The following is a 15852-nucleotide window of genomic DNA, read 5'->3' on the forward strand; positions in this document are numbered from 1 at the left end:
CCAGTAATGAAAACATAGGAGACTGTTTTCTTTGATGCAGCTCTGAGGAATCCAAAATACAGAGTATCTTGATGGTAGTTAGGGGAATGGTAAACAACTATCAAAGCTGATACAATCTGCCTTAGCAACTATTACTATAATGCTGCATTGTATATGAGAGGGAAAAAAACTATATTCAAAGTTAGAATGAACATCCATTATTTTATCAAAGATAAGTTGAAGAAATGTGAAAATCTGAATTCTCATTCATGTAAAATTTAAGTAAAAAAAAGTTACTTACCTGAGTTCCTGGCTAATGTACCAGTCACCATCCCATTGCCATCCATTTGGGGGCGTGAAATATTCCTTCTTCAGATTTAACTAAACCAAAACAGAACATACATTTCTAATTAGAAATGCCTTAAAGAATTTGGATGATAAAATTTACTTAAGTTTTTTTCCAAGGTTTTGCTATTTATCTTTCAATGTTAGTGTGGATTAGACAGGTCTATTGATAACACTATAATCATAACAATGGCATAAAATAAACTTGATATCAAGTGAAACAGCATTATATATAAGACACTGGATACCACTTCACAGGTCTTAAATTTAAAATTTGTCATGTGTTGCAGTGTCTCAGAACAACACACTAAATTCTATGGGTTTCTCTATACTTAACTGCTGGCCAAATCACCTAAGAATGCAAAGCACCTTAAACGTATATGCTATTCAGTAGTAATTTAACATTCACATTAAAGCTAACTAATGATCCCAGAGAATTCTTCAGGGGTTCCATAAACATATAGTTGAAGAGCTATGTATCTGTAATTTTTAAAAGGATTATTAAAAGTACATTCTTTATATAGAATATCAAGAAATTTTTTTTAAATAAAAAAAAAAACATCACAAGTTATTTCAGTTGTGTTATATTGAATTTAAACCAAATCAAATCTATTGAAAATTTCAATTTTGTTTTGTTTGCAAACAGTAAATATTGTAAATATTCTGAATATCGCAAACAGTAAATATTGTAAATATTCTGAAATAAATCTGACTGAGGGAAATCTTGGATCTAAATGTAATTGTTCAGGCAGAAATTTTAGTCTTCAAAACTTATTAATATTAATGTAATTGTTAGCAGGCAGAATCATTATTACACTGGGCAAAATGCTTAGCAACATTTTGTCCATTTTTATGTTTTGAATTTGTCTTTCATCCTTTCAGGGTTGATACAATAAGTACCAGTTGAATACTGGGGTTAATATATAATCAACTTACTCCCTCCCTTGGAATTGTTGGCCTTTTGCCAAAATTTGAAATCAATATTAATGTGCCTATGCATGACCCAATGAGAGAGTTTGTACTTGGTCACTCAACCATCAAGAAATAGCAGCAGAATCATTCTCACTTCACAAATCTCACAATCATTTAAAAATAAAGGAAAGACATTGGATCACGTAGCCAGGATATACTGTATAGAAAAATGATGGATTGATAATAGATAAGACAGTGATTGAAACAGCCTTTTAATAGGTCTTCTCAATCCAGGGTTACTTGGGAGCTGAACAACAACAACAACAACTAAAATAACTTACTTTTCCTTGAATATCTGAAAATTTTGGTCTAGTCATGGTTGGGCTTTTATCAGTCCAAGATCCAAGGATGCTGACTTGATTTTCATACTACAAAATAAAATGTTTCATAAAATATCTTTAAAAAAATGCTAACTTTTATTCAGACTTCTAACTACATGGTAAACATTCCTTTGAAAAGCAATCATATAAATTTACATACTACTAACCAAAACTTTGTGGAACAGTGACTAGGGAAGATGTTCCAAATATTAGTGGCACTTTGATTACAAAGGGGTGAAATGAAAACTTCATTCCAGCAGAATTTGGTCTCAAAAGATGAAAGTACAAAAATACATTCTTTAAAGCAAGTATTTAGTCCAGCATTACAACTTCTACTAACATATTCCTACCATCTTTTAGTAGATTATTACAATTGGAAAGGTAAGCTAAATTGATCAATGCAGATTTTTAAATGTATCATATACACACACATTCCAAAATTTTTTTTGAACTACAAAGTAACTTGGAACTTACGAAAGAAAAGCTTTGTATTACTCAGAAAATATGAAACTAAAAATCTGATAACAAGCAAGAATATTTAGGACAAATTTATGAAAATGCTTTGGACAAGCAAAAGAGTTAAGTTATAAATTTAAGTAAGATTAAAACTGAAAACTATATTTATATAATTTATCTTTAAAATATTCTGAACATTGAAATTTTATTTCTTATCTAATCACTTGTATACAACAACTTATTTCATTTCATGTGCAAGCATGGTGCATGTTTAAGAAGGTATCTGTCTCTTTGTAACCATGTGTTTCTGAGTTTAATCCCACAGCACAGCACTTTGAGCTGTCTTCTACAATAGCCCCAGGTCAACCAAAACCTTAAGTGAAATTTGATCAATGTGAACTGTGTAGAATCTTTATGTGTGTGTGTGTGTATCAGAAAGAATGACCAAATTAAATTTGCCTTGTAGTAACTACTTTTGTCTCTGCACAATGCTTAACGTTGCTTTTATCTCTTATGATATTAGCAAAATGTACCCAACAAAGTAATACTGTGATTAATATAATTGACAATACTTAAAGATCAGCCTCCCAGTATAGGTACAATTCAGAGATTGAAACTCGTAAAAGAATCTACTAATGACTATCAAAAACCATTGTCAACAACACTGAATATTCTAACAGGTCAAAACTTACAGTTTCAGCAAAAACAGCAAGTTCGCCTTCAGTTTGGATATTATGCCACTCCTTTTCCTGTTTTGCAAGACCAAGCCACAGTTTCACACGGATCAAAGCAGGTATGTTATATTTTTCTTTCTGTGCTTTCAGCCCAGGATACTAAGAAGATAAAAGAAAGAGAAAAAGCAAAAATAATAAATGATGATTTATTTCAAACTCACGCTAGACTTAAAACTTTACCTAGAATTTGGGAAGTAAAAAATAAGTTACCAAGCAAGCTATAATTTTGTTTTATAATTATAATTTCTGAAGAAGCTGGTAAATATTTCATAGAAAAATATTCTAACCAAATTTCTTTAAATCAAAGAATAAAACTGAATTCCCAAAATTAAAAACTCAATTAGAAGTTAATTAATAAATTAACATAATGTTTCATTGGTTAAATTTTCATGTTGTAAGACATTCTTCAACTTACTTTCAATTGGATAGACTGTACTTTACCACACTGGCGGCCAATGTAGTTGGGGTTTTCAGAATAAAGCAACTCGTAAGCAGGAATTCTGAAATAAGCAATCCTTTTTTCTCCACTGATCATCCAAATGATGACATCAGGCATGCTGTTTTGTGGCTAAAAAAAAAAAATTTTGTTTACTATGGAATATTTAACAAATAACATCAGTCTCAAATGACATTTTATAGTGCACTTTTCTACTATGGCATAGATATTTTAGATCTTGTATCCGAGGCACATGAAATAAGTTGGGTTTTATTACTGATCCACTCAATAGTAAACTAATCTATTATATTAAAATGTTATGATAGATTCCTGTAAAGTAAAAAAAACTGTCACTTCCTGGAAAGAGGATGGCAAAAGAATGTGCGAGATATATATATATATATATATATATATATATATATATATATATTCAAACAAACACTACTTGCACATACACACACTGATGACAAATAGCTTGCTGTATGTGTGTGTGTGTGTGTGTGTGTGTGTGTGTGTGTGTGTGTGTGTGTGTGTGTGTGTGTGTGTGTGTGTGTGTGTGTGTGTGTGTGTGTGTGTGAATACTTGATAGAAGAGAATCGAGAAGATTTCTTAGAAATCAACTAAAGGGTTATGAAAGAAATTACACGATATTATTACTGAGTGGAGATATGTTTATGGCTGATGATGTACCACAAAATGAGCCAAGGAATTTCCATGAATACTGCTAGTGTTAGTGTCTTTAGAACTAGTTAACAACATCACCAAGAAAGTAGAGATTGAAGTGGATCTCTCTATTTGGTCACTTGATCTGATAGAAATAGGAAGCCAGGCCTTCTCCTTAGATATGAAATGCCCTACAACAGCAACAGGTTGATCATGGATGAAACATATTTGATGAAAGGGCTGACCTGAGGGCTAATGGATTATACTAACAAGTACCCAATAAACCAGATTTATGGGTTGTTTTCTAAACTTCCCGTGGAACTGTTTATGCAGTCTTTCATTCCTCTACAAGACCCTTTCCTCTTCCATGTACACATAATAAACTACTGTTCAGCTTGTTAAGATTCATGTTGATAAACAGGAATAGGTAATGCACACCTTTCTGCAACAGGGTTTATAAGGGAAAGAAAATCAAAAATTCCCATTAAAAATAGCAACAAAAGCAAGAATAGTTCAACCGACATTTACCATCATCTTCTGTATATGGTTAATGAAAAAGTGTTATGAATTATGGGATATGTTGGCATAAAAAAAATTCCCTTCACATCCTTTGTTACTACTAAAATAAAATTCTATTCTTATAGCCATAGATACTAAGATGGAATTTGAAATCATCTAACGAGAATGTTTGCAATTGTATGCTAAAGATAATCGTTTTTTTTTTTATTTAATGAAAATGACTGTTAGATGAAACATTGCTGCAAGAATAATTTTATACAAACATGTTCTGGAATTCACAACATTATCCACGATAACTCTGAAAAACTACCACACAATAAACATGAACTACAAAGAAATATATTTACAATTTACCTCAATAGCTAAACCTTTTAATCTCTCCAAGATACTCTCAATCTCAGACAATGCCTCATTGATATCTGTTGCATTGTTCATTACACGTTCAGCATTTTCAGTTATATCTTTCAATTCAATCTCCCTGAAGGCTCTTATGTTTTTGTCCAGTTCATTCTCCATGTGATAACCAGACTGGGGTAGTGACAAAGGTTTCCTGTCAAACAAATATGAAACAATTTCAAACAAACAAAATAAAAAGTTATCAGTTTAAATTCTTTCAGTCTTATAAGATGTAGTTTGAATCAAATCTAAACAAATCACTAATGTGAAAAATGTCATTACAATATCGGGCAAGCAAACATGATCCAATAAATTGTACTATGCTTTCGCTAATTGTTTTTAGGTGTTTCTATAGTTGTGAGCAGACAGGCACCCTCTCTTAGCCTTCCTATTCTTGATACAGTGGAACATGGTGGATGTGATGCTGAAGGGAGAAAAAGTAGTACCAACACCAAGCTGGTATTCATTTACAGATGAGTAGGGTGGAGCAATGTGAAATGATGTATCTTGCTCAAGGACATAACATGCTGCTCAGTCCAGGAACTGAACCCCTGATTTTATGACTATTAGTCCAGCATCCAAACCACTTGGACACAAAATATATTTAAAATTATATTAATTACATTTTTAAAGAAAAATATTTCTCTACTTTTTAAGGGGTTATCCAATGCAATTAAAGTAATGAATTAAAATCAATCTTTCATAAGACATGTAGTTGCCTTTCAGATAAAACTAATTATGTTAAATTATACATATCAAGTGCATAATAGTAATTGAGAATTCAAATCTTAGACATAGCTAGGATTTCAACCAAAGAAGCTTTCAATAATTAAGATGAATCTACTATTAAATATCTAATTTGTGAAAAACATAAAATTAAAATATACATTAGAATAATTATATCTGCAAATTAAGGTGGCAATATGGCAGAATTGTTACAGTGCTGGACAAAATGCTTTGGTTCTGAGTTCAAATGATATTGGGATTGCCTTTCATTCTTTCAGGGTTGATAAAATAAGCACTAGTTTAGTACTAGGGGTCAATGTAATCAATATACACTCTCCCCTGAAATTGCCGGCCTTGTGTCAAAATTTGAAACCAATAATTATATCTGAAAATTTAGGGTGCGTGCCTGAAACTGTCTTCACTACTTATGTGTAACGGTTGATAAGATAAAGACAACAACAAAACTTTAGAGTAAACTAGCTTCATGAGAATCAGAATATATTGAAAACTGAAGCAGTCAGAAATAAGTGGATTATAACTATTTTAAAAATCCATTATATTAACACAGGAAAAAAACCCAGCAGAAATGGTTTACCTTAATCATAATCATAAATAAAAAATAGGGTTCAGACAAAATATGAAGCTTACTTCAAATCTTCAATCAGTTCTTTCAGTAATGATATCACGAGTTGAGCTAACTCTGGAAGAGGCAGTTTTGTCCGCATGCTGATACGAATTCTTTCCAAATTAGATTCCTACAAAGTGGAAAATTCAAAGAAGAAATAAATATTAAAACTGGTTTTAATTGTCAATCAAATATAATTACCAAAGACTGCCCTCATTTATTTGAATTTCTGAAAGTTCTTCAAAGGAAACTAGATATTTAAGTTAGAAATTTTAGGACAGAATACATAGCAATAAAACTTTGAGATTCACTGTTGAAACAGTCGTTTGGATAATTATTTGATCAATTATGCCCATGTACAATTAATACAGGTCCAAGTGGAGTTATTTAGTAATGCTAGCATCAGACAGTGATAACAGCTTAAAATCTTGTAAGCTCTGTATAACCTTACATAACCTAAACTTACTGATGTTTAGAGGTTTGAATATTGCATAAATCTTGTTAAGAAGTCTCAAGACAAAGTATATTATATTGATTGCCATAAGGCAGAAATTTTACCATGCTGGGCAAAATGTTTAGTGGTATTTCGTCTGTCTTTACATTTGGAGTTCAAATTCTGCCAACGTCAACTTTGCTTTTCATCAATAAATTAAGTACCAGTTGCATGCTGGGGTCGATCTAATCAACTGGCCCCCTTCTCACTAGGATTCAGGCCTTGTGCCTTGAGTAAAAAAGATTACAGTCTGCTGTGCTAGCAAATAGGTTTTGTAAACCTACTATAAGATTTAGTGACAAGTGTAAGAAAAGGCATTAAAATATGAGGTTTATTTTAACAATCCACATGTAATTATGCAAACTTGACTTGTGTAAATATAAAAAAATGTGGGTGGGCTGAAACACACACTTAAAGTAATTTAAAGATATTATCCTCATAGCAACACAGAATAAGAATTAATAATTATTGTAATGGCTGATGCTGGTGTCCTGTAACTGGTACCCATGCCGATGGCACATAAAAAGCACCAATGGAGCATTGGGCCTCACGGAGGCAATGTGGCCAATGCCAGTGTCACATAACTGGCATTCGAGCTGGTGGCATGTAAAAAGCACCATTCAAGCATTGGGGCTCACGGAAGCAATTACACGCTCAGAGTGGTTAGCATTAGGAAGGGCATCCAACTGTAGAAATTAAGCCAAATCATACTGTAGTCTAGTGCAGCCCCTCAGCTTGCCAGCCCTGGTCAAACCATTCAACCCATGCCAGCATGGACAATGGACAAAAAATAATGATGATAATGATGTCGTACATAAACAAGCCAGGCAACTTACAAGTAGGTCAATGATTCTGAGGAAAAGATTGAGAGATTCAAGTCTGAAGCTGATATCTTCCCATGCACTATCCACCACCGTGCATGGTTTAGTTGATGCCCATGGTAAGAAATGGTAATAACATCCATCAAAAACAGCATTTGTAGGTTGGGTTGTTGAAGCACATGGATCAACACTCACGTCCAGCTTGTTACCATAGTTACCTACAATCAAAAATAAGATCAAATTTCCCTTGAGCATTGTAAAAGAAAAATGCATTAACAATTTCCACTGTGTTTTTACATTGACAAATATTGGAACAGTGGAGTGTGAAAGAAATGTTCACATTTTTATTCTTTATTTTATTTTAATGTAAAAATAATGAATTCATTTATAAATATATTTGAAACTATCATTTTAACATCTAGCCAACCTACTTATTAGGTTTGATTAATAAAATATTAAAGATTGTTTCATTTTTTAATCAATTCTTGCTTTAACCTAAGTCATAAATACATTCTAGGAATGGTGTCAACTTTGGATGTTGGTCCACAATATTTCAAAGTATTTTTTAAATATTTTGTTGACTTGTGTTTCTTTTATAACTTAGATCAAGCAGACTATCAAACTGAAATATCAGTCTCTTTTTCATTAGGCATAAAAGCTCTATATGTGAGAGAAAAAATTTAAGTCAAGGATAGGGATAAGAACAGCAGTATACTTGTATCAACTGAGAATTGAAACCCAGTTGCAGTTTTGATTGACAAAACACAGACCTTCTGCTCTTCAGATCTAATGTCTAATTCCACCAACATACTCAACTAAGGAATATCAACAACATTTTTATTGTATACCATGTTGAAATCCTATTAGGCTTTACAGCTGTTTTGGTTACATTTCAATGTTCTACATCATACTTATTACTCATTCACTCTCATACACACAATGAAGCCGTTGTTGTGTATAAAGAGAGAATTAGTGCATTGGTAAAAAATATTAAAAAGTCAGCTGTGTAAAAGTCATCCATTCTCAAGCAATGGTTATTCTACTGGCTGAATCACTAGTGTGGATAAAGTCTATTGAATAACTAAATACTTTTTCAATGGAAGGATAATTTCAGTTCAGGCACAAAAACTAAGAAAGTACGATATAATATCTAAAAGTGCAAGTAACAAATATATTCTGATCACAGAAACAAATATTTTACACATTGGGAATGCAAAGAATCTGAAATTAACAAAAGCATCTAAAATTATGCACATATCATTAATTTAGTTATTTTCATAACTTATTCAATTCAGTTAGAAGATAAATTTCTTACCAATGCTGACTTCAAATTCAATTGGTGCATCAATGCAGCTAACCATTGTTGCATTGAGGAAGGCAGCATGAAGTTTATAATTCCTTCGGCGCATAAATTTCTAGTGAATTAAATAAAAGTTATTGTTATTAAATGTCATACCTGGCAACACAACAAAGACAAATTTTCAACAAAAACCTTTAACCCTGTTCACAAGTTAATTAATATCCTGGCTGTAAATATTATGAAAAACTTTTTTAAGTAACATGAGAATCAGAACCACTCACTAAGTCTCTATATTTAAAAAGCTTAAAATATTTCAATTTTTGATTTCCATGCTAGTATTGCTCTGTTTTAGAGCTCTCATTTGATTGTATGTGTTCTGTAAGTATGGATATCAAGAAACAAAATTAACAGTTGATTCAAAGAGTTCAGAACACAAAATAAATACAAGTGATGAGTGATAAATAAATGAATTCAGTGGTTTTCTGACAAACACTTCTAAGGGTGCTATTTCAAATCATCAACAACAACAATGGTTTATTCTGACAGAAACATCATAAAAGAACAAAAAAAAACAAAAAAAAAACAGTACTAACTAGTTTTTAAGATGCTATTTTATATCAAAGGGCCCAAATGAACAAATCAGTGAAGATGGTTGCTATACTAATAACCAGAGGAATATTTCAGTGATACTGAAGTCAGAGAAAAGTGCATGGAAGAATACACTTCTACATGGACTAATGAGCTTTGTTCTTTAGAATTCATTTTTATGTAAAGAGTTCTAGAAGCTAACAAAAGTATTTCCCTCATCATTCCAGTATATAATTTAGTAGTTCAACTTCTTGAATCCATATCTTTAAAACAAGACCTTTCTTATACCAAATCTGAAGACAATATGCTCTAAATGAAAATAGGATGGTCCCAATAACAAAAAACACACACAATAGCAGTTTCAAACTAATAAAGTATTGGAGATTATTACTCCAGCACAAGGTGTATATTTGATACAGCTATTAATGATTATAATATAAAAACATACAGACTGCCAATGTTTATTCAGATTCAAATACTTAAATTCACACCAAAATACATTAATTTCTCTTTAATCCAACCTGATACATATTACACACATAAATTAACATACAATGGAATACTGTTTCTCTAAGTATGTGGGATTGCCAAACTTCTAATAAACCTCAAATAATTTTGCAATGCACCAACTTATCTATCTTGATGATATCTACAATCACCACCACCACCACCACCATCCCATCTATATATATAAAAAAAAAACAGTTATGAGAATAAATTAGTTTCAGCCTAAACATAAATGAAACTCACCATCATTGAATATTGCATGATACAGTGAAACAGTTTCATAATATATTGGAGGTGAACATATTTGGTATGCTGGACATGTCCTACCTGCATATTTTCCAAATAAACCACAGGTCTTATAGCTTAAACCCACCCCCAACAAATTTTAAACAAAATTATTCTAAAGCAGAGAATTCAATAAATTCTAAAATGTGTTATCTAATTCTTGAACATGTAACAAATTTAGTTTTGAAACCATTCATTGCTATACTGCAGAATGTCAGAGTACAAACAGAAGATATCTAAAATACTATTTCATTTGTAACTTTTGGGAATCAATCAATTACAAGAAAATGTGATAGTAAATGAACAACTTCAAAATTAGTAACTTGGTTAAATAATCTTTACAATAACTATTATTCTCATCATAACAATTTTCTGAACACGAATAAAAAATGCAATTTCTAAAAATATAAACAAAAACTATGAAAATAATATACAATAAAAAACATCAATGTACACTGATTCAAAAGACTAACAAAAAAAAAAAAAAGCAAACTAACCTGCACTTTCAAGAGGTCATCATTTGGTATATCTGTTAGAGCAAGTTCTGGTAATTCTCCAAGAACTGTTTTCAATTCTAACAGAGCCCTACCTCGATAGGCAACACCTTCTCCCTGAAATGAGAAAGAAATATTCCATGAAATGTTTTAGAAAAAAACAATCCTATATTAACATAGAGGTCCATATCCAACCTTTCAAAAATATACTACATTCTATAGAAAATAAATTTTTACATCAATTTCTCCCAACACAAAATACATAGCTAGCCAAGGTTTTTACAAAGTAATTAATCCGCTTATGGATTAATAAGGTTCTGAACTTATGCAGTTACTATATCCTGGTATTAAGACATTGTACGGACAAATGGTTAATATTACGATAAATAGATCTGGTCTGTGTGAAAAGATATGTTGTGATATCATGAGAATAATCCCAATAATGCATTTTGTCTATATAGTATTACAGTCAAATGAACAGAATTACAAACTAGAAAGTAAGATAAGTACTTAATTTAGTAGACCAACAAAATTTGAGTTTGGCTACAAACAAAAGAAAATAATATTGCTATAGTTGTGAAGTCTTATGGTCTGAACCTGTGACTTTTAAATTCATGGTCCAGAGCTTTAACCATTTCGTTGCAATGACTCATCATTATGGTGTAATAGATTATTTCAGTAGCAAGTCTGTTATCTCTAACCATCTTTAATCTGTGATAACAATCTGTCTGAGACAGGCCCAGATTCTATGATATACACTTCTTGCTCAAAAGTGATTTGAATTAAAACCTTCCATCAAAATTTCACATTAATTCACGTTCCAAACACCAGCTTAATAGTGACAAAGCTATTTTCAATGAGTTAATTGAAGGAAATTCAATGCTTTTTAACAAAAATATAGTAAAATATTGTCTTAATCTTGCACTCTTATTTAATGAATTTACTTATACTCAACTAAGGATTTCATTGTAAAAATACTGTTATCACTGATATAAGTTTGATATTTATAAACAGCAACAATAATTAATTGTATAACATCATCTGCTAGTATAGATATAGCAAGTCATAAGTACTTGCTAATTCAAACTTTTGTCTTCTATTAGTTTCTGTGATTACTTGTATGGAATATTTGTTCAGCTGATGATTAGCTCTACGTTTCAGATTTATAAGTTTGAGGGGAATGGAATGTTCATACCCTTCTTAAAGAGATTAATAGATTTGAATTGCTAAAGACAGTAACTAGAAAAAAGTGCACAAAGAATAATTGCTTACTTTTCCAATGTTCAGATCATCAAATTCATCAGGCAAATCAGAATATTCCCTTGTGGAACCATAGAAATTTACAAAGCATGGCCCAAATGTTGGAAGAAATCCTAGAAAAACAAGTTAAATGTGCTGAATTTTTGTAATTTATTAAAATACTGATTGAATATAGAACTTTCTTCAAAGAATAAATATGTATTTATTAAAAAATATCTAAAAAAGGTTTAAGCTAATCTAGATTAAGAAATGACATACTCTATATTAATCTAATACAAAATATTTTCAAATTGTTCAATATATATTATTGAGTGTTTTTTATAGGAATTTTAAACACATACAAAAGTTGTAAAGTAGACTCATTTATTTGTTTGCTAGATAAATAATTCACTTTTGGTATAGACACAGAGCCTTATATTTATTTGTAAAAGGAAAACAAGGATGAATAATATGACATTATACTTTGAGGCTTGAAACCATCTCAATCATGGCTTACTGTGTTTTATATTTTAATAATATACATTACCTATTTAGAACTCCAAAATAATGTGAATTATTCAAGGCGACCACATAGTGGAAAATTGCTTGTGGAATTTTATGTCAAACTAATTTACTAAAAGCTAAGCTTTAGAACTCTTGTTGAATCTGCATTCTATAGAGGTTTTCAGATTCTAATTACAATATTAGATCTTATCAAAGTGCAAATTTGAGAGAAAAAACAAAAATAGAGAATATATTAAAAGTTTGATTAATTTTAAAAGGTAATAGGAAGGGTGGGGTTATCTAAAAGCAAATCAAGAGAGTAAAAAGAAAATTTAAAGAAGTTAAATGCAAATAAGCAAGCATGGTTTAGATGGTAAGCATTTATTTAGAATATATCTGTATTTTAAAGCCAAACAAATAATGAAACTATTTAGACTTAATATAAATTTTCTTTTTTACCTTAATTAGTTGGCTATTAAAAGTTGTTTAAATAAAAATAGTTCCAAAATTGGATTTAAACAAATTAAAAAGTTTTGAGTAATGTGCAAACTGAATACACAGATAAAAGAAAGAAAAATCAACAGAATAAAAAAAGACAGGCGTTATTGAAAATTAAGTTGATAATTAGTTTAACTTATGTAACTGTTTGAGTCAACATGTGGTTGGAGAGTACACCAAAGGAATAATATAAATAGTAATTTTTTAAATGTGATGCATTTGATAAGAACTAGTACCTTATTAGAAGCAAAATTTCATTGTAGATTTAGTTTTAAAAAACATTACTTTATGGCAGCTAGTATTAAAGGTTTTGATTTTACATACAACTCTGTCTCAAATTTGTATAAAAAATAATGACATCCATGCCATTTTCAAGAAGAATTAATGCAAAATTATCAAAATAGGGCTTAGACTCAATTTTTAGTGACCCTACCACTACATCTGACAACCACATATTTTTGTATTTTACATAAGTATATTATTCAGCTAGACAACGAAAAGAAAAAAAAAAAAAAAATGAGCAACAATTTTATAAACAAGTTGTCCAGAATGAGGAGTAATTTGAAACAAATGTTATTGATTTTTATCAGTGACGTATGTTACAAACATGGAGACAAATAACTGGTAACGAGAGCAATGAAACGTAAACAAAAACGGATTCAGAAATAGGGAAGGAGATATACCAACTGCTAAAATTCTGAATATTGATTTTAAAGAAAATATTTTATAATTATTTTTCATATCTTTAAAAAAATACATATAAAGAACATTTAAAGGAAAAATGAAATATTAAAACAAACCAAAAAAACATTAAAATTTCTGAAAATTTAACAGAGAACTTATTGCATTCAGATGTTGTCATACACACACACATACACACAAAGAATAAAAGTAAAAAACAAAATAAAAAAAACAATCAATGGAAACAATTCTGAATTGATAAGAACATTCTAGCATGTAGCAACGTCCTTATGTTGGACAACAATCAGAGGAAAAGGCATCCAGATATGGTTTTTATGGGTCTGAGTCGTGCTGTGAAGATGAAAGATCAGTTAGACATCTGGAGGGAAGGATTAAAGAAGTGAATAAACAGTTTATATATATATAAAATACAGAAGAGATGAGGACAAGATATCAGTCATATATAAGAGCTATTGATACAAAGCATCAATCATACACAAGAGATAATAGAAGCTCAAGATGAAATTTTCTTCTCACCCTTAAACTACAGGTAATGTTATCTCAAGGAAGCCACATTAGCTCTCTATTTAGCAAAGTGCATCATAATTCAATTCACTACAGTTCAGACTTTGCATCTCCTGATACCCTCTATGACGTCCAATATATAGAACTAAGTCATAATTTATCACAGCTTATTGCAAGTGTTATAACTTATTTTTACAAAGGGAATTGAATAAGTAGGGTACTGAAATGAATAAGGAACTCCATACACTGTTTTTGCTTTTAGCTCAAGATAAACCATGTGTAAGAAATTATATGATCAAAAGCTTTCCAGCTATAGTCACTCCATCTTTTTCCTATTCGCAGGACATTCAAGGCCTCATTATGTAATGTGTTATTTTATTTTTTTAGAGTGTGATCCAAGGGACATATACTGGCTACTTCTACAAAGCTGAGCAATCATATAAAGTCTCTCCCATCTGTGTAAAAGTGGATTCTTCTTGCAAAGTAAACAGAAAAAAAAAAAAAGACACTTCACCCATATTTGTAACAATGGGCCAGTGTGAAGAGGGACCATCAATATATGCATCAATGAGTATTTGATGAGACTTAATACATGAAATCGAATATTATTACCAGCTTCTGAAGTTCACGCTTGCTTGTTATCAGACTGATGACACTGAACAAGTCAAAACTTCAAGAGTCAACCTTTTCCTTGTATAACTTAAACATGCTCTCAACTAAAAAGTATTAGTTTAATGTTAAATTGCTTTTATATATAACTTCACATAAAAACAAACAATAGTATACATATATCAAGGATTTTAGCAAAGGTATGCTGCAATCCTGCATGGCATAAGAGGAGGCTAAAAGTGTTGGCATCAGGAAAAATATCCTGTGGTAAAGCATTTGCTCAAAAAGACATGTTTAATCCATGCCTACATGGAATGGCAGATGTAAAAACAAATGGGGTCATAGGAAAATGTGAGTAAGACTGGGTGGGGTGTGGTGGGGACACATGAGGGCACATAGCAGGAATTAGAATGGAAAAGAAGACAGTGAAAATGTTCAAGAGTGGGAAAAGAACAAAAAGCAAGCAGAGAGAGAGAGAGAGAGAGAGAGAGAGAGAGAGAAAGAGCAAAACTGGGTGGATAGGGACAGGGAGCATACAGGGGAAAGGGTAATAAAAGACAGTAGGATATATTTATTTGTATGTTAAAAAGAGTACAGTTGAGGCAATGAGAAAGAGAGAGAATGAGACAGAGAAGCTAGGTGGGAAAACAAAAAAAAGGGGGGGGGGGAAATATGAAGAAAACTGGATCACTTGATTCTGATTTGTCAACAGATAAAAGGAGATATGTGGAAGAGTTACCTGGGTAAGTACCTTTAAAAAAAAATAAAACATTTAATCAGAAATAAAAAATTGATTTCTAAAAAAACAAAAACAATTTAGTAAAAAAATATTTGTATAAAATAAATTTCAAAAATTAGTTAATACATTTTCTTTAAGCAAAATAAAATTTTGTAGTTAGACAATAAGCAGTTATTTTAGTGCACACACAAATTGAGAGATGTAGTTTCGGCAAAAGATAGCAAATCTTTGAAACAACACCATAAGTGTGGCAATAACCCTTTAGTATCCACATTGCTATCAGATATAATGCTTCTTTCCACCGTTTTGAATTAATTATGCATTGTCTTGCAGCTTCAAGATTTCGATGATGTAATTGTTCATTTTTAGAATGACATTGCAGGGCAGGTCAAATATGA

General features: G+C 31.0%; 1 protein-coding gene across 8 annotated transcripts in view; it reads right to left on the reverse strand.

The window, feature by feature from the left end:
* LOC106876851 (myoferlin) overlaps positions 1–15852 on the reverse strand; it is a 198796-nt gene that overhangs the window by 48234 nt on the left and 134710 nt on the right. For all 8 annotated transcript variants that reach the window (XR_016240821.1, XM_089348070.1, XM_089348069.1 and 5 more), the window contains 10 exons: positions 11932–12032; positions 10663–10776; positions 8801–8900; positions 7501–7703; positions 6195–6301; positions 4779–4974; positions 3222–3374; positions 2765–2905; positions 1578–1664; positions 281–360 (listed from right to left, as the gene is read on the reverse strand). Coding sequence is in view for 7 of the 8 variants with exons in the window: in XM_089348070.1 (XP_089204196.1) it covers positions 281–360; positions 1578–1664; positions 2765–2905; positions 3222–3374; positions 4779–4974; positions 6195–6301; positions 7501–7703; positions 8801–8900; positions 10663–10776; positions 11932–12032 (1282 nt within the window). In the remaining variant the exon portion in view is untranslated. The remainder of the gene's footprint in view (positions 1–280; positions 361–1577; positions 1665–2764; positions 2906–3221; positions 3375–4778; positions 4975–6194; positions 6302–7500; positions 7704–8800; positions 8901–10662; positions 10777–11931; positions 12033–15852) is intronic.

The sequence above is a fragment of the Octopus bimaculoides genome, chromosome 2, assembly GCF_046866305.1.
Source record: "Octopus bimaculoides isolate indiv1 chromosome 2, ASM4686630v1, whole genome shotgun sequence".
Taxonomy (NCBI): domain Eukaryota; kingdom Metazoa; phylum Mollusca; class Cephalopoda; order Octopoda; family Octopodidae; genus Octopus; species Octopus bimaculoides.